This window comes from Lissotriton helveticus, chromosome 2_1, assembly GCF_964261635.1.
Source record: "Lissotriton helveticus chromosome 2_1, aLisHel1.1, whole genome shotgun sequence".
Taxonomy (NCBI): domain Eukaryota; kingdom Metazoa; phylum Chordata; class Amphibia; order Caudata; family Salamandridae; genus Lissotriton; species Lissotriton helveticus.
The window spans coordinates 1,315,489,268-1,315,513,546 of record NC_136059.1 but is presented as its reverse complement, the minus strand read 5'-3'; the positions used below and the strand labels follow the sequence as shown (position 1 = coordinate 1,315,513,546).

Sequence of the window (24,279 nt, the reverse complement as noted above, 5' to 3'; positions counted from 1 at the left end):
TTTGCTGAAACGGGATCCACACTCTTATCCACACCAGGGCGCCCCTAGCATATGCCAAGTAAGTCGTACAAGATACCTGCCTTCTCCATCTCTTCCTTAATGCTGCCCCCTTGGAACGGCTGATATGCATTTCTTGGAGGAGCGCCACCTGCACTCCCCGCCTTACTAGGTAGGCATGCACCTTGTGGCGCTTCTGCATGGAGTGAAGCCCCCGTACATTCCAAGTTATACATTTCAGATCATGTAATGTCCCCACGAGTCAGGTAGACCCTCTCCCGCCCCCTGCCCTCTATCAAAGAGCACACCGGTATCCCTAACTTCCCCCAAACCTAACCCAGCCCTCCCCCCCCAGTTCCCTCCCCAGAACAGGCGCTACAACATTAGAACCCATCCAAACTACCACACAAAACACTCTCCCGATACTCTCAGGGAGATACTCCCACCCAAACTTACGGGAGGTGAGCCCTCAGCTTCAGAGAACCGGACGCCCAATAGACCTCCAGCCCACGCTCGACCCCCAGTATAATATGCTGCCCCCCCGAGACCTCACATCTTCTAGTCTTTTACAGCACATTCTCCACTGCCCCCCAATGTGCTCCGGACCTCAGCAAACCAGTTCGAGCCAACCTCTTCCCCTACAGGCTCCGCCTCCCTGTCCCTCCCCCCAGCTTGAGCCCTTCCCATGTCCAGCCAGAGTCTACATCACCCATCTACGATCTCATCCGCCGTCCCAGCAGTCACTTGTGGCAACTTCAGGCTCCCAGCCTCTGAATGCTCATTGTCCTCCTCCAGAGACCCTCCGTCTGACTCCGACCTTGCAGGGGGGGTGCCCCCTTCCATCTGTGATATGGCCGTAACAGCCTGCAGCGCCGCCGCCCTCTCCTTCTCCGTTTGTGTCTCTGTCGGCCTCTGGGCTGTTGGCTGACGTCTCCGGTTGCGCCTCAGTCTGCGAGGACAAGGTCCTTCCGTCCCAGCTCCCACGCCGCTTCTTGGTTCTCCGATACCCACTTTGTACAATTTAAGCCAGTCCCAGGCCCCCTCTGGGCTGTCATGAAAGGACATCTTGCCATCCACCATGATCTTCAAATGTGCCGGGTACATCAGAGAGTATTGAATACCTTCATCCCGCAACGCTCTCTTAACTGCCACAAATTACACCCTTCGGCGCTGAACTTCAAGTGTGTAGTCTGGGAACAGTGTCACCTTGCTGTTGTCCACTGTATAGGGGACCACCTTCCTTGCTCTGTTCAGCAGGAGATCCCTGTCTTTATAATGGAACAGTCTGGCCACCACCGGCAGCGGTGGTCTCCCAGGGGACAAGGGCTTGGCCGACACTCTGTGGGCCCTCTCCAATGTAAAGAAAGATGACAGACCCTCCGGCACAACAGTTCCCCTTAGCCACTCCTCTAGGAAGTCCACCATGTTGGTTTCTTCTGCTCCTTCAGGCAGCCCCACCACACGAATATTTTTTCTTCGGTTCCGTCCTGCGTCCTCTGCCCGCCTCTCCAGCGTCTGCAGCCGGGGCTGAAAGTTCGTCATCTGCGTCTCCATCGACTTCTGAGCAGGCCCCAGGTTTTCCACGGCCGTTTCCGTTTGTTTTACCCTGCCATGTTGGCATGGTCCGCCCGAAGCAGCCCCAATCCCTGCGTCACATGTGCGATGTCCAACTGCAGAGCCTCCCTGGTATCCGTTATGGTCTTTAGTATTCGATCGACCTGTTGCTGGAGCATCCCCTCCGGTTGCACTTGCATTCCCTTGGAAGCCTCTCCAGATGTTGTCTCCTCTTCCTGCTCCGTTGGCGCCCTACCTGTTTCCCTCTCGGCTTACCCATGTTCCCACAGGTCATTAATCCCGCACCTCCCCAGGAGACACTATAAGTCGCACTCTGCTCTCTGCCGGTCTTCGTTACTGCCCCCGATCCAGCTGTCAGTTCAGTTCGGTTGTCAGCCCCGCCTCCGAGGCCCCCACCCAGAAGTGCGTCTCACTCAAGGCTTGCCGTCAATAGCCACTGCGCCCCCTTCGTGGCTGGCTCCCGCGATGCTCAGCCTCATATATCAGCGGTGGTCGGGCTCTTCCCTCTTGCGTCGTACCCACTTGCCAGAGATGCAGCGCCACCCCGCACCTGTGTGAGCCACCAGATTGTTCATCTCACTGCCTGCTCCAGCCCGTCTCCTCCTCTGCGGCGCCACTAGGCCCACTCCTCGCCAAGGTCTCTCACTGATGGCAGCCCTTTCGCCTTCTCCAGGCTACGGGTCCGTTGCACCCTTCCACAGTGCCCCGCCGACTTGCAAGGTGCCTGCACTCCCTCCTCTCGGCCGGCTCAATGCTGCTGTCTGTCAAGCCTCCAAGATGGGGAGGGCACGGGCACATTCCAGCAGTAGCAGCCAACTTCGCCCAGCTCTCCAGTCACTGCATTCCCCAAAATTCCCGCTGTGGTTGAGCTGCCCTCTAGAGCCCCACTGTCCAGCGAGCAGGCTTCATCACATGCGGCCCATTAGCCCTCCCGCACTCTCCACAGGGTCGGCACCACTCTTGTGTCCTAGCGCCAAGGCCGCACCCGGGTCCCACTCGCTGCTGCCTCAGTGCTCTGTTGGTTCTGCAGGTATGCACCTTCCCAGGCCCCCAACTCCACAGGGGTGATGCCAGGCGATCCCAGCCTCAACTCAGCTGCCTCCTACGCTCCGCCTTCCCCTGGCTGCTCTGTGTCTACGCGAGAACCCCCACAATGTCCGTAACCACCCAGCACCGCCGCAGGCGCCAGGGTTCGGCTCCAGGCAGTCCCCCCAATGACCACTACTGGCCTCCCTTCTGGAGGGCCCTCCGCAATGCAGGCAGAGTCCTGGGGGAGATCCGCGATCTGACCCGCGCTGATCCCCGCACCCTTGTGTGCACCGGCAGCACCCGACGTGCCCGCAGCGCCTCCCGAGCTCTCTCAGCGCCTCCACTGCCGTTCTCGGTACGTAGAGGAAAGGGGGACCGCCTGCCGCCGAGCTCACCTCACTTCTTCGACCGCTCCTCCCACGCAGGCTTCCTGCCAGCCACCCGGGCGCTGCAGCAGTATGTGAGTCCTCCAGCACCGCTGTCCGCCTCAGGTCCTCGCCGCCACAAACTTCGACCTAGTCAGAGCGGCCGCCATTTTAGGTTCTGACGGCGGTCAGAGGCGTCGGGACCACGGGTCCTCCGTGCCTCACCGTCTCTTCACTCCTGCCACCAGGCACGATCCTCATCGGCGCTAGGCTAGCCCCGCGGCGTCAGGCTCCCCGCGAAGCTCCATGGGCCGCACAGCTCCCGCAGCAAGCCGGAGCCCTCACGCCGCCATCTTGGGTACGTCCCGTGGCTCGGGCAGCGCACCGCCGATCTCCCCACCGCGGCGTCCTGTGGCTGCCAAATTTTCAGTACCGGAGCTTCCAGGCACCTTCACCAGTCTCCAGAGGTCATTGGGGGGGCTTCTTGCACAGACCCTCTGCAGGATCAGGTTCGGGGTCAGCGCGGAGCTCCGTGCTCACGCGTCCGTTCCCGTCTGCCTCTTGGCCATGCCCCCGTGTATGTGTAGTTTTTTGTGAAGTACTTAGTGTCTCAAATAGGAAATCTTCATCAGGAGGCTCCTTATGGAGTTACACCCCATGATACTGTGCAGCTCTATTAAGCAATTCTGTAAACCCCACATAATCATCTGGAGGAGAAGGTCTAGAAGGGTATAGAACTGGATTGTTGTTGTTGTTACGATCCGTGTTATAATCTACCCAGGGGTCTGGAGCCTAATCTTGTGGTACATCCCCGTGTGCGTCATCATCAAGATCCCCATCCCCATCATCCAGCTGAACCGGAGATTGTGGCTGAGGGGAATTTGTGGGTGTTAGAAGAAGGTTAGGGTCAATAAGTGGAGGAGGTCAGGAAGGTAAAAGAGGTGGAGGAGAAGTATTAGTCCCCATATTATTACTTTTTAGAGGGATATGGTAAGATTTCTCAATTTCTGATATTCTTTTCCCTGGCAGCTTTGTATAAAGGTGTCCTGTTTTTGGGTTAATAACCAGTTCCTTGGGTGGAGGAGGAACCGTCTTTTCCGTTGGGGCCATAATTTTTGGTGTTCAATATTTTGGTACCAACGTTTTTAGAGCAGAAGATTTTAGTACAGAGGATCTCGGCTCCGATGATTTTGGATCCGAAGTGTGTTTCGGTGCCTAAGTTTTGGAGGGATCAGTTGGCTTATCTTTCGGTGCCAAAGTCTTTGATTCGGGTACGAAGAAGGTCGACTGGGTCCCGAGCCAGAAGGCTTTACTAGTTGTTTTGGTGCCGAGCCCCAAAGCAGGGCGGTGGAAACTTGATCTCAGTGCCAACCTTGGCCCGAAGGCAGAGGAGGGACCGGAGCCTTTATAAAGGGTACTTTTTGGGGCGAAGGAGACCGGTTGTGAGGTTTTCCTCAATTTCGGAGTCTTCCTCGGACACTTAACTTTGTTCTTCCTCCTCTGCTTCGTCTCCATGTGCTTCGAGGATCTCTTGGTCGACATCTTCTCCGTACAGGTCTGGAGCGGAGTCCTTGTAGTCTTTATGTTGATACATCTCGTGACGTCGAGCCCGACGGTCAAGGAGCCTTTTCTTCGATCGGAAGGATCGGCAGGCTTCGCAGTTGCCTTCATTGTGTTCAGGTGATAAACACAAATTGTACATGTCGTAAAGATCGGTGCGGGGGTAGTTGGAGTGGCACCCTGGGCAGAATTGGAATGGAGTCCCTTCCATCTACTGTGAATTCGATCGACGCGGCTAGGCCCAAGCGCCTCGCACAAGGTTTTCCAACTGAAGTTGTGAAGGAGATACGATACGCGAAGGCAGGAATACGTGATCGAGAAACAATACCATTGAGGGTAGTGGATTGTGCACCGAAGGGGAACCTGAAAACGGTGTTGAACCGGAGCACAACAATTCACGTCCAAACCCGATGGTGGACAAAAACAACATAACAATGGAGTCGATGTCCATGCGCACTATCACATTGCCCCGAGAAATTTGACTTTTTAGCCTCTTTAAATGCAGATGTAATATGTCTCCAGGAGACATGGTGTATAAATCTCCCCTATCTTGGGAAAGAATACTTTGTCTTGGAGGCTCCCGCAAAATCTTCTAAAAAAGGCCATGCAAAAGGTGGAATTGCTTGTCTTCTATCCACCTCGTTACAATGGCAATTTACGCATTATGCAGACTCTAGTAATCTTTTTCACTCTATAACTATTCGTAACCTAGATATAGTGGGTTCCCGGTCCTCATTTGTTATTTTAAATGCATATATTCCTCCCGAGGAAATTTTTAATTCAGTTCTAAAGCGAATGTTCTCCTATGTTAAACTACTATTGGAGGTTGAACACCCCCCCTATATACTGTTGGTTGGTGATTTAAACAGCAAATTATCCAACTTTACTTTAGACATGTTCAGAAATAAATTTAAGGAAGAAGCTTATAATATTCCCCAAGTGCTTTGGCCTACCAGAATAAAAACTAATAAAAGAGGGAAGATCCTCTTGGAGGAACTTAGCCTCGTAGAAGGACTTATTATTAATGGTAGAATGCCCTCAGACACTCCTGCTAATTATACCCATGGATCATTCAGGGGGGAGTCTATTTTGGACTACGCCATTACGGACTATGATACATTCTCCTTTATTAAAGATATGGTGATCTCTCACTCTCCTTTGAGCGATCATAAATTAATTAATGTAACTATCTCATTAAGCCCCTTTGAAACTAATTCCTGGTCCCTAAAGAATAGAGGTCTTTCCATTGATCGAAAATCAGGTAGATGTTTTTGGGATTCTAAAATCAGGAAGGATGAAACTAATTCCTGGTCCCTAAAGAATAGAGGTCTTTCCATTGATCGAAAATCAGGTAGATGTTTTTGGGATTCTAAAATCAGGAAGGATGTACAAAACCTCCTTGCCCAAACCCTACTAGAACTTGATCAGTGGGAGGGTATAGAATTTTTACAACTTGAAAAATTCATTAAAAAAATCACTGGCTTCGCCAAACAAAAGGGAAATTCCAAAAGAGTTCATTTTTCTCCTAGTTCTCTACTTTTATTGAATAGGGAGATAAATGATCTTATCAGGAAACAATATCTTAACAGATCTGTGGAAAATGAGCGCCAGTTAGCATTATTAAAACGTAGGAGAGTGAGATTGAGAGCTAAGTTAAAAAGAGAAAAAGAAGACTCTCTTTGGATTAGATTAAGAGAGGCTTTAACTTATAATAAATCTAGAGAATTTTGGTCCATAATAAGAAAAGGCTGTGGTTCCATTGTAACTCCTAGTCCAATACCCATTGCTGAAAATGTTTGGACTCTATTTGTGACTACATTATATGCTCCGAATGGTGTTATGGAGGATACATGTAAGTCTGGTCCTAATAGTGAGCAAAAAATAATACTCCCTACTGAAAAAACCATAGCCTCAGTGATAATGAGTATGCGATCTACCGGAGCTATGGGCCCTGATGAACTCCCCATGTTAATAATTAAACAGGATGTCATTTCTTGGAGTAGGATTCTTCTTCCAATATTTCAGGCTTGCTTTTTATCAAGAACTGTCCCCGATTCCTGGAGGGGAAGTATATTAATTCCGATATTCAAAAAGGGTGATCGGATGTTGCCTTCTAATTATCGTCTAATAGCTTTATTAGATGCAATAGGGAAAATTTTCGCTAAATGTCTTTTATTGTTAATTATGGAATGGGCAGAAACTTACATGATTTTACCAAAGGAACAAACAGGTTTCCGTGAAGAGCATGGAACGTTAGATAACTTAACATTATTGCAGGTGATTACTGACAAATATGTACGCGTCCGTGGGGGTGGCGTGTACGCTGCATTTATTGACTTCTCCACAGCGTTTGACAAAGTGGATCGTCCTACGCTGTGGAGAAAGCTGGCTGTGTTGGGGATGCCAGGATACTTACTTGAACTGGTCAGGTCCCTGCATACGAACACATGGTGTATGGTGCTACAAGGAGGAGAAAGGGGCCTTACCTCTCCCATCCCCTCCCAGAATGGGCTAAAACAAGGGTGTATATTGGCGCCCATATTGTTTTCCCTATATTTGGCCGACCTACCATCCTCTATTACTGCATGTGAGGGATTCGCTCCGATAATTGGAGGGTCGGCTATATCTATTCTAATGTATGCCGACGATATACTTATTTTAGATTTGACCCCGAAGGGTTTATCTAACCGTCTGCATGCATTGAACCAATTTGCAGTAGCACATCATATGAAAATTAACATATCGAAAAGTAAAATCATGTGTATTTTTGGTAAGAGAAAATGTAGGTCAGGTAGCTATAAGTGGTTTATCGGGGGACAAAAACTCGACGTGGTGAAAACTTACACCTTTTTAGGTAAAATAATATCAGCGAATCTTAGTGAGAGGCCCCACATCGAACATAACTCCCGTAAAGCGTTGGCCCATGGTATGGGGTTATGTTCGCTATATAATGCCACTGGGAAGAGACATTTTTCACTTTGTTTGGAGGTTTTTAGAGCTAAAGTCCCTTCTACTCTACTATATGGAATCGAATTAGTAGAGTTGCATCATTGGGGATTTCTTCAACAAATAGAAGGAAAGGTACTGCGGAAAATTTCATCTTTGAACAATGCATGTTCTACTTCTTCATGTAGGTTGGAATTCGGACTTCGAAGTTGTTGGACACAGGGGCTGGTTGCACTTGTAAGATGGGTAACCTGTTTGGCTAGAGGTAAACCTGGTACCCTAAGAGAACTCATTAAAAAGGAATTATTGGGCAATTTTAATGATTTCTCTTCTTTAGTAAAAAACTTTAGGAAAGCAGTAGCCCTGTTAGAGTTGGACGAGAGTACTTTATTTTTACTCTCTCCTCTAGAACTAAAATCCAAACTAAAAAGCGCATCGTGGGAACTATGTTATAGGTTGGATACCCTTGCCCAGCCTAGATTAGTGAATAGGGAATTTCTTCTTAAAACATATATCCCCAAGCAGACACAACAATATCTAATCTGGAATATCCCCCACGGAGTTCGTAGACTATGGTACCTTCTACGACATGATCTGCTCCCTCTGAATTCACTCCTTGCAAAGTGGTATGGGGGTTCCCCATTATGTAATCTTTGTAATAACGCTGTACAAGATTGTAACCACGTTTTGTTTATTTGTCCAGTATTACGCTCTCTGCGCCTTAAATGGTTAAAACCTATTTGTTTACAATTGGGAATTGTAAATGTTAAATTGTTTAGACATGCACTTTACTGCCCTCCAAATGAACTTTTCTGTTGTAGAATTTTTAAATTTTTTAAAGGGTTTTTAAATATTTATTAATGATGACGGGGTGATGTTGATGATTGCTTTATTTACTGACAACTGCTGTGTTTTTCTTCTTGTTGTATGTTGTTATTTTACTATTTTTTTTTTTTCTGTATAATGGTCTGTTTAATTTTATGTGGCCCTCATTGAGAGCCAAAACATAATAAACTTTTGACTCTATCACAGAAAGAAGGAGTCACCTACCTCGTGACTCGAAAGACTTCTTTGAACAAAACAAAGTGCAAATGTCCGGGCCCAACACCAGATGATGATCTATGCATAGCACGTGATCTACAGCTAACATGCCTCGAAAAAAAAAAATATATATATATATATATGTGAACAAGGGCTTTTCAAGCCCGAAACGCGTAGTGCCCTCTTGCCTACCGACAATTTTGCAATAAAGACAGAACCTGTGAAGCGCATTTGGTGGTCCGTCTCCTCTGTTGCCTCGCCGATCTGACTCCCGTCTGATTCGGAAGTGTTGTTGTTTGGAGTTTCCGCATATATATATATATATATATATATCAGAAATCTTCAAAACCTCCACCACAGCGGCGAAATGAAGAGACGGACCCCACGGCTTCAGGCAGGGCAAGATTTTATTTTTCAACCTTTCACGGGCGACGCGTTTCAAGCATCAAAGTGCTCTTGATCACACCAATAGATATATATATATCGTTTCCCCAAAAAGTCAAGTAATGCACTCTCAGGACAAAGTACAAATGCTTTTCGGCTGCACAGCAGCCTTCATCATGTGATCAAGGGACACTGGGAATCCTATTAATTGATAGAGTCCAACCTCAGAATGAGAAGGATGGGAAACTCGATGAGAAATCAGCGGCTAGATAGAGTCTCTACCAGAAAGAGTGTTACCAAAGGGAAGTAACTTGTTCTTCTGATAGAGACTTCTAGATTCTGATTGCTCACCTTTTCTTTGTGTGCTAACAGCATGGGAACAACGTTGGCAATGGGAGAGTGAGCATGCAGTTCTTCCAGAGACTGCTTTTTAGCCAGTGTGTAGCAGATCATAACACAGAGCATGATCCAGCGGGAGATTGTTCTCTTCTGTACAGCCTTGCATTTTTTCGCTCCAGAGAACCCCACAAAGAGCTGATAGCCCACTCAGTGTTCTTTGGTATGATCTATGTAGAAGCTCAGCGCTCTATTGGGGTCAGATCGATGGAGTCTCTCCTCCGCCTAATAGGGGTGAGGCAGAGCCTAAAATGCAAGCAAGGTGATTTACTGACTAACGTCAAACGGCATCAAAATTTTAGGCAACAAAGATGCGCTAATCGGCAATTGCAGCTTGTCTGGGAAGCAGGTGGTGTATAGTGGGTTAACACAGAGTTTGAAGCTCACTTAGACGCCGCAACGATGTGATGGTGATGAGAATACTATTTTGAGGGTAAGAAGACGCAGAGAGCAGCTGTCAAGCTGCCTGAAGGAAGTGCACATCAACAGGAGGAAACACATGTTGTAACCCTTACATAAAGCGCATAACAACTGGAGGCTTAAACAATGAGTGCTGATCCGGCAACAGCAAAAAAGACGATAGGTACCCTTTAACTGTGCCTAGAGCAAAGCCATGCCGGGCTAGAGACAAAACAAATGAAACTTCAAATAACTTTGCGTGGAGGGGGTCTACTAACCAAGTACTGCACCAAGCCAAAATGTGGTCCCAATGAGAGGCGTATACAGTTTTTGTCAAGGGACGCTGGGCTGCCAAGAGGACTTCAATCACCTCCGGATAAAGATCGAAGGTGTTCAGCTGGCACAGCTCAATCTCCAAGCATGAAAATGAAGATTTTGAAGGTCAGATTGCAGAATTCTGCCCTGCTGCTGCAACAGCTGATCCTGACACAGGGTCAGCCTGATAGGAGGAGACAGCTCAAGACCTGGAGTTCTGGATACCATACTCTCTGTGCACAATCAGGAGCCACTAAGATGGCTTGGTCTTGGTTGGTCCTTATCACCTTAAGAACTTGGGGAAGGAGTGGTATCGGTGGAAAGGCATACAGACCTCCTGAGTTTCACTCGAGGCGGAATAGGTTTCTGAGCGAGAGATGTCCTCGAAACTCCAAAGCGCAGAAGTGCAAACATTGTGAGTTGTCAGTGGTGCCGAATTGATCGAGGCAAAGTTCTTCCAATTTGCGAAAGAAACCTTGTGCCACATCCGGGTGTAACTGCAACTCGTGTTCCGCTAGGCACTGCTGGCTGAGCTTGTCTGCCCTGCCATTCAACAATCCTGCTAGGTGGTTCACCACCAGGAAAATTCCTTGCTGGTCCAGTCATTTACAGAGGTGCAGCACTTCCTGGCACAGGCACCGTGCATGACCCATCCTGCCCTGCTTGTTTCAGTATCATATGCTGGTGGTGTTGTCCATGAGCACCTTGACTAGCCTCCTCTTGATGGATGGAAGGAAGGCTCTCAATGCTAAGTGGATGTTGCTCAGCTCCAGAAGGTTGTTATATGGACAGAATTCTGCCAGAGGTCAAAGGCTTCTGATCTTCATCTCTTCCAGATGGCCATCCCAACCCAGAAGTGATGCATTGATCACCACTGTGAACTCTGGTACGGGAGAGGAGTTTGCTGCTGACCCAATCACTGTCTAGTAACCACCACTGCAGATCTTTTGCAGTCGCCTCCGAAATTTGAACATGGTCGAGAGAGGTCCCCTTGATGTTGGACCCACTGACACTTTACTTCCCACTGCAGAGCCTGCATATGCCGCCTGGCGTGCTCGATCAGCAGGATGCAGGAGGTCATCAGTACCAGCAGCATCATAGTTGACCTCACTAAATCCAGGACCAAGACCAAAAGATCGTGATCACAGTCTGAATATCCTGGACTGCTTTTTGTCCCAGGGAAAGGCACAAAACCGAACTGTGTCTATAATGGTTCTGATTAAAGGGAGCGTCTGAGGAGTCAGGTGTGACTTCAGCACGCTGATGGCGAACCCGTAGTTGGCAGGTGATTGATGAAAGCCTGCTGCAAGCCTGCCTTCATCAGCAAGTCGTCAAGGCACAGGAAGGCTGACATCCCTGAACACTGTAGGTGTGCATGCTCCAAACACCATTTCTTTTGTAAACACCAAAGGGGAGCACAGCGAACTGAAAAGGCTCCTGTACCACCACAAACCGCAGTTAGCACCAATGAGCTTGCAGGACATTATATGAAAATAGGCATCCTGAAGGTTAAACGCCGCCATCCTGTGTCTAATGGTTAAGGGCAAACCAGACCTGGGCTAGAGTGAGCATTTTGAAAAGAGGTGTTGAGAGGGTGCAGGTTTAAAATAAGGCAAAGCTCTCCATGCTTTTTAGGCAACAGAAAGTAACAAGAATAACAACCAAGTCCTACTTTTGGTGCAGGTTCCCTCTCAATAGCCCCTTTGGCCAAAAGGGCTTTCACTTCCTGCCAAAAAATGGAGAACTGGTCCTCTGACATACCCTAGCAGGGTAGGTGGTAAGTGCGGCAGAAAGAGAATGCAAGGCAGGGCATATCCCTGCCAAATAATTTGTAGGACCCACCTGCCTGATGTTATGGCTTTCCAACCAGGCAGGAATCGCCTGATCCTGCCTCCCATCGGGTGGCTGTGTGCCACTAAGGGTACACTAAAGGGGCTTTTGCAGGCTGAGCTGCAGTGGGGGTGGTGGACTTGGCAGCTCAATGACCCTGACCGCGAGGTGGTGATTAACACAGCCTCGACTGTAAAACTGCTGAGCGCCATGTGGAGGAGGGATTGGCTGGTGGTATGGGGTACAACTGCAGGAGCTGCGAAGGAGTAATAGGGCTCATGCGACTGGTGAGGTGGGGCAGATATGCCCAAGGAGCGTGCCATGGCCTTGCTCCTCTCCTTGAATAGCTCAAGAGCGCTGTCTGCACTGTCCCCAAACAGGTGAGTCCCGCTGAACTGTATGTCTATGGAGAACAACGGAAGTTGCCTGAAACACCAGTGAATGGCGACACTGATGCCAACGACCCATGCAATGAAATCGCTGGTGTCCAAGCCACAAAGAATTGCGAGTTTGCAAGCTTCATGACCTTTCTGTATAGCCAGGGGGAGAACAGGTGGAAATGTTCAGGAATACCTAGCATAAATTGAGCCACCTAAACTCAAAGGTTGTGGTAATAGTATCTCAGCAGACAGCTGGTATTCACAGATCATAACACCAACATGGTAGATGAGAAAACCAAACCCTTTTTCCGAATGTCTTGACCAGCTTTGACTCTCTATCAGGGGAGTAGTTGGGAATGTGTTCGGGTTAGTTTTGCGAGCAGATGCACGCACCACCAAACCTTCATGGGAGGTGTGCTGATGTCAAAATACTGGGTCATCCGAGGCAGGGTGGTGGTTTTGTGCAATCTGGTATTGATCAGGGGCCAGACAAAGGTTTGGGCCATGCTCCCAACAATGCGTCTATATGGGCCTTGTTAAAAAGTAAGAGGGGCTCAGTGGAAGTTTGCCCTGGCTCGAGGATCATCGTAAGAACATTGGTGTTGACCTCCAGGCTGGAGGTTAAGAACTTCAGCTGCCCTATTATTGACAATGGCATAGGAAGCACTCTTCTCAGTGACCGGACCATGGGGTGATACGGAGGCATCAAGTACACTAGCCTCTTGAAACTATTGTTTCTCCTATGTATAGCTGGCCAATGTCATCACCCACATCATAATGGTTATCCGAATTTGTGCCAAACCGGTAATACAGATGTTGCATTCTCCATTGTGACGGAACAGGTTTAGGAAGTGACACCTCACAGAGGTCAGGCACAGCCTTGGCCAAGGTCGAATCGTCCTCTGTTGATAACAGAGTCGGCATCTGTGTCAAAGTTCTGAGAACCAGTATGGATCTCAGCATCTGGGGTAGAGTCGAGATTGGAGGCAGAGGGGCCCTGTGAGGAGCGCTGCAGGTCCAATGGGCACAGAGAGCATACCTACCAACAGTATTACAGATGGAGGGCCTCTATGGGGCCCAAATGTGCGCCGGAAGGAGTCAGTAAGAACCTTAAGAGTCAGCCATGGTCTTGCGGAACTCTTAAATCTGTTTTGGCATGGAGGAGAGCCCTGGAAACTCAGGTTGTGCCAGAATAATTTATTGGATAGGCTCCAAAGTTGACCAACTTTGGGAGCAAGATCGAAATGTATGGTCCAGCCCTCGCGTCTTCTCGGGAAACTGTGAGCGACAGGAAAGGGCAACATCCCACTTAGATTTTTAGTGTTTTCTCTTCGACTTACCTTTTGACTTTGATCGAGACAAAGACTTTTCCCTAGAATGACTCCTCCAACATCTGGAATGGGACTAAACGTTCGACTGAAGCAGTCCTGTTGCAGAGTCCTCCAGTGCTTGGTGGTGTAGAGTTTTGCCTTGAGGTCTTGGAAGGACTCCGGGATAATTAACGCTCAATTGCTGCAGGCCTTGGTGGCGTGGATCGACCCCCAACACCACAGGCAAACCTGATAAGGGTCTGTTACAGACATTTGTTTGTGACAGTCGGACGTCATCATGCAGAAGTGGCGCCTAGATAGGCTCTGCATGTCATTTCTGGACGAAACAGCACCAGTGCAGAGCCACATGACACAAAATACTAGCATACAGAGGTACTGCTGAAAAAGTTTCCAGATCCAGTATGATGCCTGGGAAATATTTAAAAGGTGAGGAATCTGTAGCAGAAAGACTATTTACTCAATCAGTGGCGCACAGCTGCAGGCTTTGCACAGAACTTTTGACTCTTCATCTATTTCCTTTGTAAAACATTGTTGCCTTTTACAATACGGACATGTTTGCTCTTGAGTTTTAAAAGGAATTGTTTGAGGCCTTATCGCACTATTCTGAAGTTCAAAAGATATACAGAGTTGTGTCTCCTACACTAACAATCTCACATTTATATGGCTGGTGTCAATGTGCGCACAGCAGCCAGTTAGAAATCAAATAAATCTGTGGCCAAGGGAAGCAAAAAATTTCCCCAGCAAAAGGTTCGGAGGACAAGACCACCAGCTCAGATAAGGTCAAAGGGAGAATCTCAAATGGATTTATTAGAATGCTATAAAACTACTTTGACTAAATAGGTGCTATGAGTACCTTACAGTGAACACATTCTTAGGAAGGCTTGGCATCAGCAAAATGCAAGAAGCAAATGATGCATCAACCTTTCTCTCTGAATCCAATTCCTCGAGAACAAAGTTCCCATCTTTTGAGCCCCATTTCCTTTCCAAAGAAGGAACGCTGAAATCTTTTTTACATCAAGGATAGCACCAGTGAACTTCAGATCCTGCATCACAGACAATATATTTTATGTTGACTAAAAACCCTAGAATGTGCAAAACATTCAGATATTTTATAGGAACAGGGATCCCGATCAATTCAAATACAGAGACCAATCAAGTCCAAAATATTTGTGTAATAAAAAAAAATATTTTCCACATTTTGATGAGGTTATAAAAGATCAATTTAATCCATACTCATGAGTCTCAATTTTGTTATCAAATCACTTAAAAAACAGGTGAAATTGCTAGGTATAAGACTAGAGGCCTGGTTTAGATCTTGTCGAACGGGTTACTGCGTCACAACGGTGACGGATATCCCATCCGCCTAAATATAACTCCCATTATATCCTGTGGGATTTATATTTCGTAAGACTGGATATCCATCACCGTTGTGACGGAGTAACCCGTCCGCCGAGATCTAAATCAGGCCCAGAGTGATTTTCAGTGCGACCATACATAAAAGTAATAGAAAGAATCAATATGTGGTTCGTAATGGAGCAATCTTAACTAGGAAAAGTACTGCAACATGGGAGTGGGCAGTAATCGAACAAACCCTGTGAAAGGAATCATAGATTCCGTAAGAGGAGCAATCTTAAGCAAGAGAGGTACTGCAATATGGGAGTGGGCAAGGAAGCAGGGACCCATTTCTCTGTGGAGAAAATCTCCTGATTAATGGAAGAAGAACTATTTTTCAGCTAAGTCATTGTTGCCTTCTTTTTATTCCTTTTTCACTGGGAATTCACAGTACCAAACCAATAAGTGGAAGAATCCCCTGTTCTTTTGCATATTTCTTCTTTAAGTAACATTGTATAATGTGTAATAAACACACTGTGACACTTTCACCCTTATACCAGTTTATTAAAAGTTCCTTTCCGTGCAAATGTTCGTCATTTGACATTTTTAAGCTCACTTTAACCATGAACATCAAGGCCACTTTGAAGTTTTGTTTGAAAGTGCCCTCTAATGATTCCTCTGGAGAGTTGTCATACGTTGTGAAGAACGAGTTACTTACCTTCGGTAATGATGTATCTGGTAGAGACACAGTCTAGCCGCAGATTCCTTAACTTAGAATATCCCCAGGCGTCAGACTGGATCCGGAAAATCTTCAGCAGGACCTCTGCGCACCTGGAGACGGCGTCACATTGCTCCGTCCTGATGTCGTCCACGGATAAGAAGTCAATGGAGCCATATAAGTCCCTCCCGGCGCGCTGACGTAGTTTTCTATTGTGAAACTTTTCCACGCCGCAAAGCGGAGCTACTACTAAAACTGTGAGAGTGTAGGAAGAGTGTGCTAAAAAAAGATAACAATTCTTTGAAACAACGAAAAGAAATCATAGAATGATGAAAAACATCACCATCCATGTCAGAGAAAGAGTACTTTATACTATAAGGGACTGAAGGGAGAGAGCTGAGTACCCACCCCTAGAAACATTCTTGCAGAAGCGTAGAGCCATACTCTCCTATGAGGCAAAACGGCATTGGAAATTATTGTGATGGCAAACGATAGGCAGTCTGCAATCACAGAATGGAACTGTAAAGGGCAACAGAAGTGGCACAACATGACCACATTTTTGCAACAACTGAGAATGTGCAACCATACACCCTATAGATGACCTATTGACTGTAGCACTGTCGAATAGACCCCAAACCAATGGACTGCAACAGAGTCAAGGAGACCCCAAAGTAAGGGTCAAAAATAGAAGAGGGTGGAAGGGAGGGTAGAGGAACATAATCAATCCCCACAGTGGAAAAAAAGCAGGGTGGAGGAGTGTGGAAGGACATTTGAACCCATTACCCAATTACGAGAATGTGTGGAGAAGCAACAGATAAAACATCATGCGATATCATACCCCGGAGGAAGGTAAAGCAGACCACCCCGCAGGAAGACAAAGGCCAACTTTAAGGAGGCAATGGGTCTGGCAGAACTGGGAGGATGGGTGGGCGTTAAGGAATCTGCGGCTAGATTGTGTCTCTACCAGATACATCACTACCAAAGGTAAATAACTCATTCATTTGATAGAGACATCTAGCCGCAGATTCCTTAACCTAAAATAGATACCAAATCTATACCCCATTGGAGGAAAGTCTGTTATTGAAACCCACCAAGTTCCAAAGAGAACTGATCCGTTAATAACATTGACTAAACACGGTGGGGACAGCAATGCCAGCTTGGCTGACACCAGACCCTTTAAGCTCCGTAAGGGAGCATTAAAAAGGGGAGGCAAGGGCACGGAATCCGTCAGAGGACGGTACAAGGCCTTACCCGTGCAGACAGGGATGGAAGGGAGTCACACAACCAGAACGGCCAGTGCCTAATAGAAGAAATCCCTCAAACGTTCGCAAGAAGAAGTTAAATTGAGCACAGGGTTCCATGGATCTGCAAGAGACAAAGACCCAGAGAAGGGACAAAACAGCATGACAGAGTCAGAGCATCCAAACTCAGCACACACAACAGTGGATATCAAAATTTGACGTGTGAAGGGACAAACGTCACCATGGAGAAATATACAGAACCACTACTACCAGGAGAAACATGTATGTGGATGACAGGGACACACATAAGCAGGCAGTGTGGACTGTGAGAACTTCACCACACATATGCAAAAGCCCAATGAAACATAGCATCAACAGCATGTATGCGTCGGCAAAAGAGACGGGCGCATCACAAGGTAGTCAACCGGCCAACAGTACTCACAGGTACATGGTTAAAGGACACCAGCAAGGTCGAGCAAGCACAAAAGGCTCGCTCTCATGAGAGAGAGAGAGAGAGAGAAAGAGAGAGCGAGAGAGAGAGTGAGAGAGTGAGAGAGCGAGAGAGAGAGAGAGAGAAAGAGAGAGGGGATGTGGGGCAAAACCCCCAGATACTACAGCAAGGAAAAACCTAGTATGCTTGCCCTCTCGCTGTGGTAATATAGCTCATGACATATATAAATATAGACATATACATAAATATGAAAACTTTATGCATTTATTTATTTTTTGAAAGACAAGGGGAACTCGAAGAGCATGTCCACATAATAAAGGAGGCTGCACAATTGGTACCAACGGCACCGATGTGAACCATAGCAGTACTGCTCCTAATGCAGAGACCCACATGCATAGCACAAGGTTTTGGTGGGTGTCAGAATGCTTTTAGTGGGAACCTGCTACTTTTCACATGGCTACAATTTCAGTTGTGGACTGTAGAAAAGACAGCAGCATCCTTGCTCTGAAGACTCTTCTCTTGCGACCACCACTAGAGGCGGACAATCTCCACGTCAAGCAAAGGATCACTGATCTATAGTCACATTCTTTCACAATTCACGTCCTACTTTGATCCCCAATGGGCTCATTGGCAAGATCAATTACACTGACCGTTTGCAATAATACCCTTTAATTCACAGTAAGAAATCCTTTCTTCATAGTTAGGCAGGCAAAATTAAAAAGAGGTAGTAAAGTGACACATGCAGACAGGACGCCAAAGCTGTCTGTGTGTCCCTCCTACATGTAAATGTAAATGTACATGTATTTATATAGCGCAAATCACCGACCCGGTATCTAAGCGCTTGCTTAGGGAACCCATCCTGGTATTCCCCTGTGAGATACCCCGGCAGGGTATCCACAAGGTGAAAGCCAGGCATCCCGCCGCGAGGGGCCGTAGTGGAGATTAAGCAAGCTATTGTCCAGAGTCGCAGAGTGTGACCCCGTGAGTTGAGTAGGCACCGGAGCGAGAATTGTCGAGTCCGTGGAATTTATTAGCCCGAGACCCGCCGAGGCGGGGAATCGAACCCTGGTCCACGGCCGATCTCAGCTTCCGGGTCTGCCGCCTCTAACCACTGAGCCACGCTTCTCATTCCTTCAGGTGTTAGTTGTGCTGTATTTTATCACACCACATATGGTGAACATATACTTTTGAATTTGACAATTGCATTTTACATTAAGCTGCAAGAAAACATTTTGAATATGAAAATCCTTAGCTGATACGTATCACTTACCTTCTATAACGGACGGCCTCAGGTTTGTCTCCAAAATATCTAGACGATTGTATTTGTAAATCTTAAATGGAAAGGAAAAAAGGAACTAAATATATGTAGGTAAAGGTACTAAGAAGACAGTGAGGCAAAATAACTTTCACAATAAGAAACACAGCAAAAAATAGTTCAACCATTTATGTTAATGAAAACCACTAATATTCTTAATGGCTTCTGGGGAGGAAATGCATCAGACAGAAGAATAGTACAGTGAAATCCTCTTCCCCTCTGAACGTTTCATTACACGTGTCTGTCAGTACCCATCCATTTACAGCTCACTCAAACAATATGCATTTCAGGACCAAATCCATAGTGACATCACACTTGCGCCAAATACCAACATCTTGTCCAAATGGATGACAGTCTGCATACTGTTCTTGATTCACAGTAAACACTCACCATTTTCACTCTTTTCATACCTACCCTCAACCCGGAACCTCTATCATTATGAGTTCACTGAAAACAAAAATATGCACAATTCTTCAGTCAGGACACAAAATGCAGACCAAAAAGAGCTGTGAAACCAACTAAATGTATGCACACTTTACAAATAGTTATTGACCTAGCATAACAGGCATTTGGAAGCCCAGAAAGTAGCTTGAGTGATTTATCACTATCTTGGACTCCATTAAATCATCTATTTTTTAGAACTGCATCTTCTTCTTGTACTACCACTCACAAGGACTCAGCAGCACCATTAGCAGCCACACATCGTGCCCATTCATCCTTATTCTGAAAACCTAAGCTTGTTTGTATCAAACTCATATATTGCTATAAATTCCAGTATTGTTGTTTTATATATATGCACAACAATACACTGAAGTTTTATAATCAATTCTGTACGTCGATTCACAATGGTTTGGAGCATCTACTAGCTTTCAATATGCTTGCCAATCTTCATGGTTCAAGTAGGCACAGGAGCCATGTTATTCAAGGTTGTACATTTGCACATTTCCAAGAAGCACACCCTTGATTCAAACCTGGCAAGCAGTTGTGGGATTTTAGGAAAATAACGTTCCAATTACTGTATTTATGAATATCTTCCCCTCAAGGATGTCTTGTGTTTCCTCTTGAAGAAGATTATGCCACCTGCTCATTGGATACATTTTTGCTGTAAGTAACAAGTTTCTGTCATGTGGTTAAGTTCCATCGATTTACATCAAGAAAAAGTATATATGTACTAGTCAAAAATATTATTTTTAACACTTATAAGTTAAACACTTTGCTCATTCTTATAGCAAACACCAGGCCCTACCGTGCCACTCTCTTCAAGGCGCCACCGCCACCCTTGTATCACTTCCTCATTCTCCCAACTCTTTACTTACTTCACCGAGCCCCCACAGGTTTAGTTGAAAGAAGAGCTTTACAGTGAGTTTAAATATTTAAAAAAACAAAGTACATACAAACAACACATTGCAAGCACAGGTATACACGTTGCCATCAAACACACAAAAGGTGATGTGAGGAATGCTTCTAAATAGTCTAACCACTAGCAATCGTTCGTGGTACCATTCCGAATCATGTTTGTTTTCCTCACTCTACTACCTCATTAGACCCACCCATATGCAAACAAGGCTTGGTCTTGCTCCAATAGAAACAGTCTAACTTGAATGGCAAAGACAGCTCCTCTCTGAACCAGAACACAAGCAACCAGAGATTGGTTTCAGTCAGGTGTAGCTTGGTTAAATGTGAGCATCCTCAAAAATAGTTCTGTGCTAATTTTATCACTTCCAGAATTTTTTCGGCATCTAGCTCATTGTTTGTGTCTTCTTAGTGTTAAGGGGCTTTTTTCTTCCAGGATGTGGACATCATTGCATGCACACCACATCATAGTCAGTTATCATCTCATATGTGTCCTATTTTTCTCTTTGGTAAATTAGTCAATGTTTTTTTCCCTCTCTCCCAATGTCATCCGTTATCTCTAGTTGCTTCACCTAGCATATCCTGTGTGAGACTACAATGTCCCAGCTTTCCCTTCCTCAAGGTGATCTAGCATCAGTGGATCCAGTGGAACCCTGAGTGTTGTCTCTCGCCCAACAAATCCTCTTCAGCCCTTTCATCCGCCCTCATCTGCTTCATGTGCAGTTGCTACGCGAGTGCCCATTCCTGCAAATCTTTAAGTCAACTCACTACTGGGGGTGCCGTCGGATGGTGACAATATATGACTAATCTCCTTTTGGCTAGAAGCTCCCACAACATCATAGATTTGTGCCCAATTTTGCCTTTTCTCATAGCCAGTCCTAAAACATACCTTTCTGGGCCCAAAAACTGCACTCCACCCCAGGTTACAGTGTGCAGTTTAGCTACCACTAGTGCCAAAAACTCCGGAATACCTAAGCACATCCACCCCTCTCTTTTACATCTGAAACAGAGTACAATCTCTCTTGATAAATTCTAAATAAAACGGTGGGCTAGGTTAGTGCGGTGCAAATAATTAAACTGTACTAACTTGAACCAGGGAGTCCCTGAAACTTAACATGCATGCATGCATGCCTGACCCATTCTTCCTCTGCATTTGAAATCCCATTTGTCCCCTGCTGCCTTACTGGCCCAGATGTATCCTGTCACAATACCCTATCCAGCATGGCTGTCAGTGTTCCCCCGCCAGTGCCATTAATGGCATCATGGTTCTAATCTCTGGCAGTGTCTCCAGAAAAATCGCCGAGAGCACTATGCTGTTGTGGCTAAACCATCATACTGTAAAATGTGCGTGAATGCACAAGGTGATCCTGTGCCTCCTTAAAAGCAAGTAATTTGACATTTTCAAAATGTTCTCTCTGCCATGCTGCACCTGCCCTCAATCCATTTGCTCACTTCTATATCCTGTAAGAACTTCCTTAAGGGCATTACGTACCAGAGGCATCGTACATCTCTGATGCGAAATCACAAGTTTCTTACCTTCGGTAACGATATATCTGTAATAAATAGTAGTTAGTGTTAGATTCCTTACCTTAGAATATCCCCAGGCGTCAGTCTGGATCCGGAAAGTTTTGCGTAGCAGTACCCTTGCGCGTCGGTAGACATCGTCCGCGGCTCTGCGTCCGTGATGACGTCGTCGGAGTACTTAGACGCCGCCCTCGCGCGCTGACGTCAGTTCTTATACACAGCTTTTCCGCGCCAGAAACGCAGAGCCATGATAAAAACCGACACTGGTGCTATGAAACTAGGGCCCTCAAAGGGAAGAACCCTAGATATCGGTTCGCAGAATGAGGAGGATGGGTGGGGCGGTAAGGAATCTAACACGAACTACTGTTTCTTACAGATATATCGTTACAGAAGGTAAGTAACTTGTGCATCTGAAAGGAACAGGTTAGCGTTAGATTCCTTACCTTAGAGTAGATACCCCAGCAATACCAACCCCGGTGGTGGGTCTGCGAACCAAGATCACACCAGAAAGTTCTGGAGCACGGAACGGCCAAAGAAGCCATCTCTCCGGACTTGGCTGTCCAGGCAGTAGTGTCTAGCGAACGTGTGCAGCGAGGCCCACGTGGCTGCCCGACAGATGTCCTTCAAGGGGACTCCCCGACCCAGGGCAGTAGTAGCCGCCGTGGCCAGAGTGGGGTGGGCACGCAGCCCCACCGGAGGCTCCTTCTTAGCCAGAGAACAACAGGCCTTAATGCACAAAACGACCCATCGAGAAATGGTGAGTTTGTGCACAGCCCGTCCCTTCTTAGCGCCCACGTAACCAACAAAGAGCTGGTCGTCCACCGGGAACTGGCGTGTGCGGTCCAAATAAAATGAGAGCGCACATTTTGGGTCCAGACGGTGGAGCCTCTCTTCCTCTTTTGAGGGATGCGGAGGCGGAAAGAAGGTGGACAAGGTGATGGACTGCCCGATGTGGAAGGCTGTAACAACCTTGGGCAGGAAAGAGGGACGTGTTTTTAAGACAACTTTGTCCGGATGGACATAAAGGAAAGGAGGCTTAGAAGAAAGAGCCTGGAGCTCACTCACTCTCCTGGCAGAGGTGATGGCAACCAGGAATGCAGCCTTAAGAGTAAGAAGACAGAGAGGACAATTGTGAAGTGGCTCAAAAGGAACGCACATCAAATAAGTTAGAACAAGGCTCAAGTCCCACTGAGGCATCACGAAAGGAACAGGAGGAAACATGTGAGGGATGCCCTTCAAGAATCTATTTACAACAGGGGACTTGAAAAGAGAAGGCTGATCAGGAAGCCTTAAGAAGGCTGAAATGGCAGAGAGGTAGCCTTTGATAGTGCCCAGAGCAGAGCCCTGCTGGGCAAGTGAAAGAAGAAAGAGGAGAACCTCTGAAAGAGGGACAGAAAGGGGATCCACAGCCTTTGCTGTACACCATGCCACAAATCTGTTCCACCTGCAGGCGTATACCGCTTTTGTGGAGGGACGCCTGGCTGCCAGAATGACATCACAGACTTCAGGAGGCAAGTCAAATGGCCTCAACTGCCGCTGCTCAATTTCCACGCATGGAGGTGGAGACTGGACAAGTTCGGGTGGAGGACCATCCCCTGCTGCTGCGACAGAAGGTCCTCCTGAAGAGGCAGACGAATCGGGGGATCGACTGACATGCTGAGTAGCTCGGGATACCAGTATCTTCGTGCCCAGTCCGGGGCCACCTGGATGACTTGGGCCCGGTCGCGCCTCATCTTCTTCAGCACTCTGGGCAGAAGTGGTATAGGCGGAAAGGCGTACAACAGACCACAACTTCACTTGCGACGAAAAGCGTTGCCGAGCGAGTGCCGCCTTGTAAATTCCAACGTGCAGAACTGATGACATTGCGCGTTCTCTTCTGTGGCGAATAGATCTAACCAAGGCTCTCCCCACTGCCCAAAGAGATCTTGCGTCACGTCCGAGTGCAGACACCATTCGTGATCCATCATGCACCGACGGCTGAGTTCATCCGCCCTGGCGTTCAGGGAACCTGCCAGGTGTTGAACCACCAGGGTGACGCCCTGGTGTTCCAATAGATTAGGTAGGGAAGGATCACTTGTCCTGCATAACCCAGGTATACAGGTCGCGGACCGATCTGTCCCAAATAAAAACCCTCATTCACGTGTTTAAAGATCGGAAAGCGGTATATCTCGGTTCTCCGCTGTTTTATCACATAAGTGCATAATTATAGGGTTAATAGTTATGCATCCTCCACCAGGAGGTTTACCCCTGGTTAAAAACAGTAGTGATCAGGGATGTGTGGGGTATTCCTATTAAAATACTCGTACAGCCAGAATTTCGTCTTTATTGGGTGTGGATTCGAGTAGGAAGTTTTAGAAACTTTGTGGCGTGCGTTTGAGAATTGTTAGGGTTCTCACGCACTTAAATTAGTGATTTTAAAAAAAGGTCGACATGTTTCAGCCCTTGGTTGCCTTGTGAGGTCAAATGGGCTTCCTTCAGGAACAATAGTGAAGGGTGTGTAGAGACTGTGGGCGTCTCAGTGAGTGTATTCTCTTATAAAAGAATTTTCATTTTATTTAGAGAGGTGAGAAGAGGGATATATTAATCCCTATTCAGAATAGGTCTCAAGGTACCTTTCGCGGTAAATTTTCACGCCTCAACGGGTTGCTAGGGAGTCAAGGAGGCCTACTGCGGCTTGATCCTTGCACGACTTGTGCTGACTCCACCACTCTGGACCCTGGTGTTCCAGCCATTGCCAGAGGCGCAGAGCCTCCTGGCAAAGGGTTCACAACCCCAACCCGCCCTGTTTGTTGCGTAC

At 47.0% G+C, this 24,279-nt stretch overlaps 1 protein-coding gene across 1 annotated transcript in view; it reads right to left on the bottom strand.

Annotated features, from left to right (window-relative positions):
- The window catches only part of ELP1 (elongator acetyltransferase complex subunit 1), an 861,256-nt gene that overhangs the window by 155,333 nt on the left and 681,644 nt on the right, over positions 1-24,279 (bottom strand). The window contains exon 31 of the mRNA XM_078676240.1: positions 18,561-18,621. Within this exon, the coding sequence (XP_078532366.1) occupies positions 18,561-18,621 (61 nt within the window). The remainder of the gene's footprint in view (positions 1-18,560; positions 18,622-24,279) is intronic.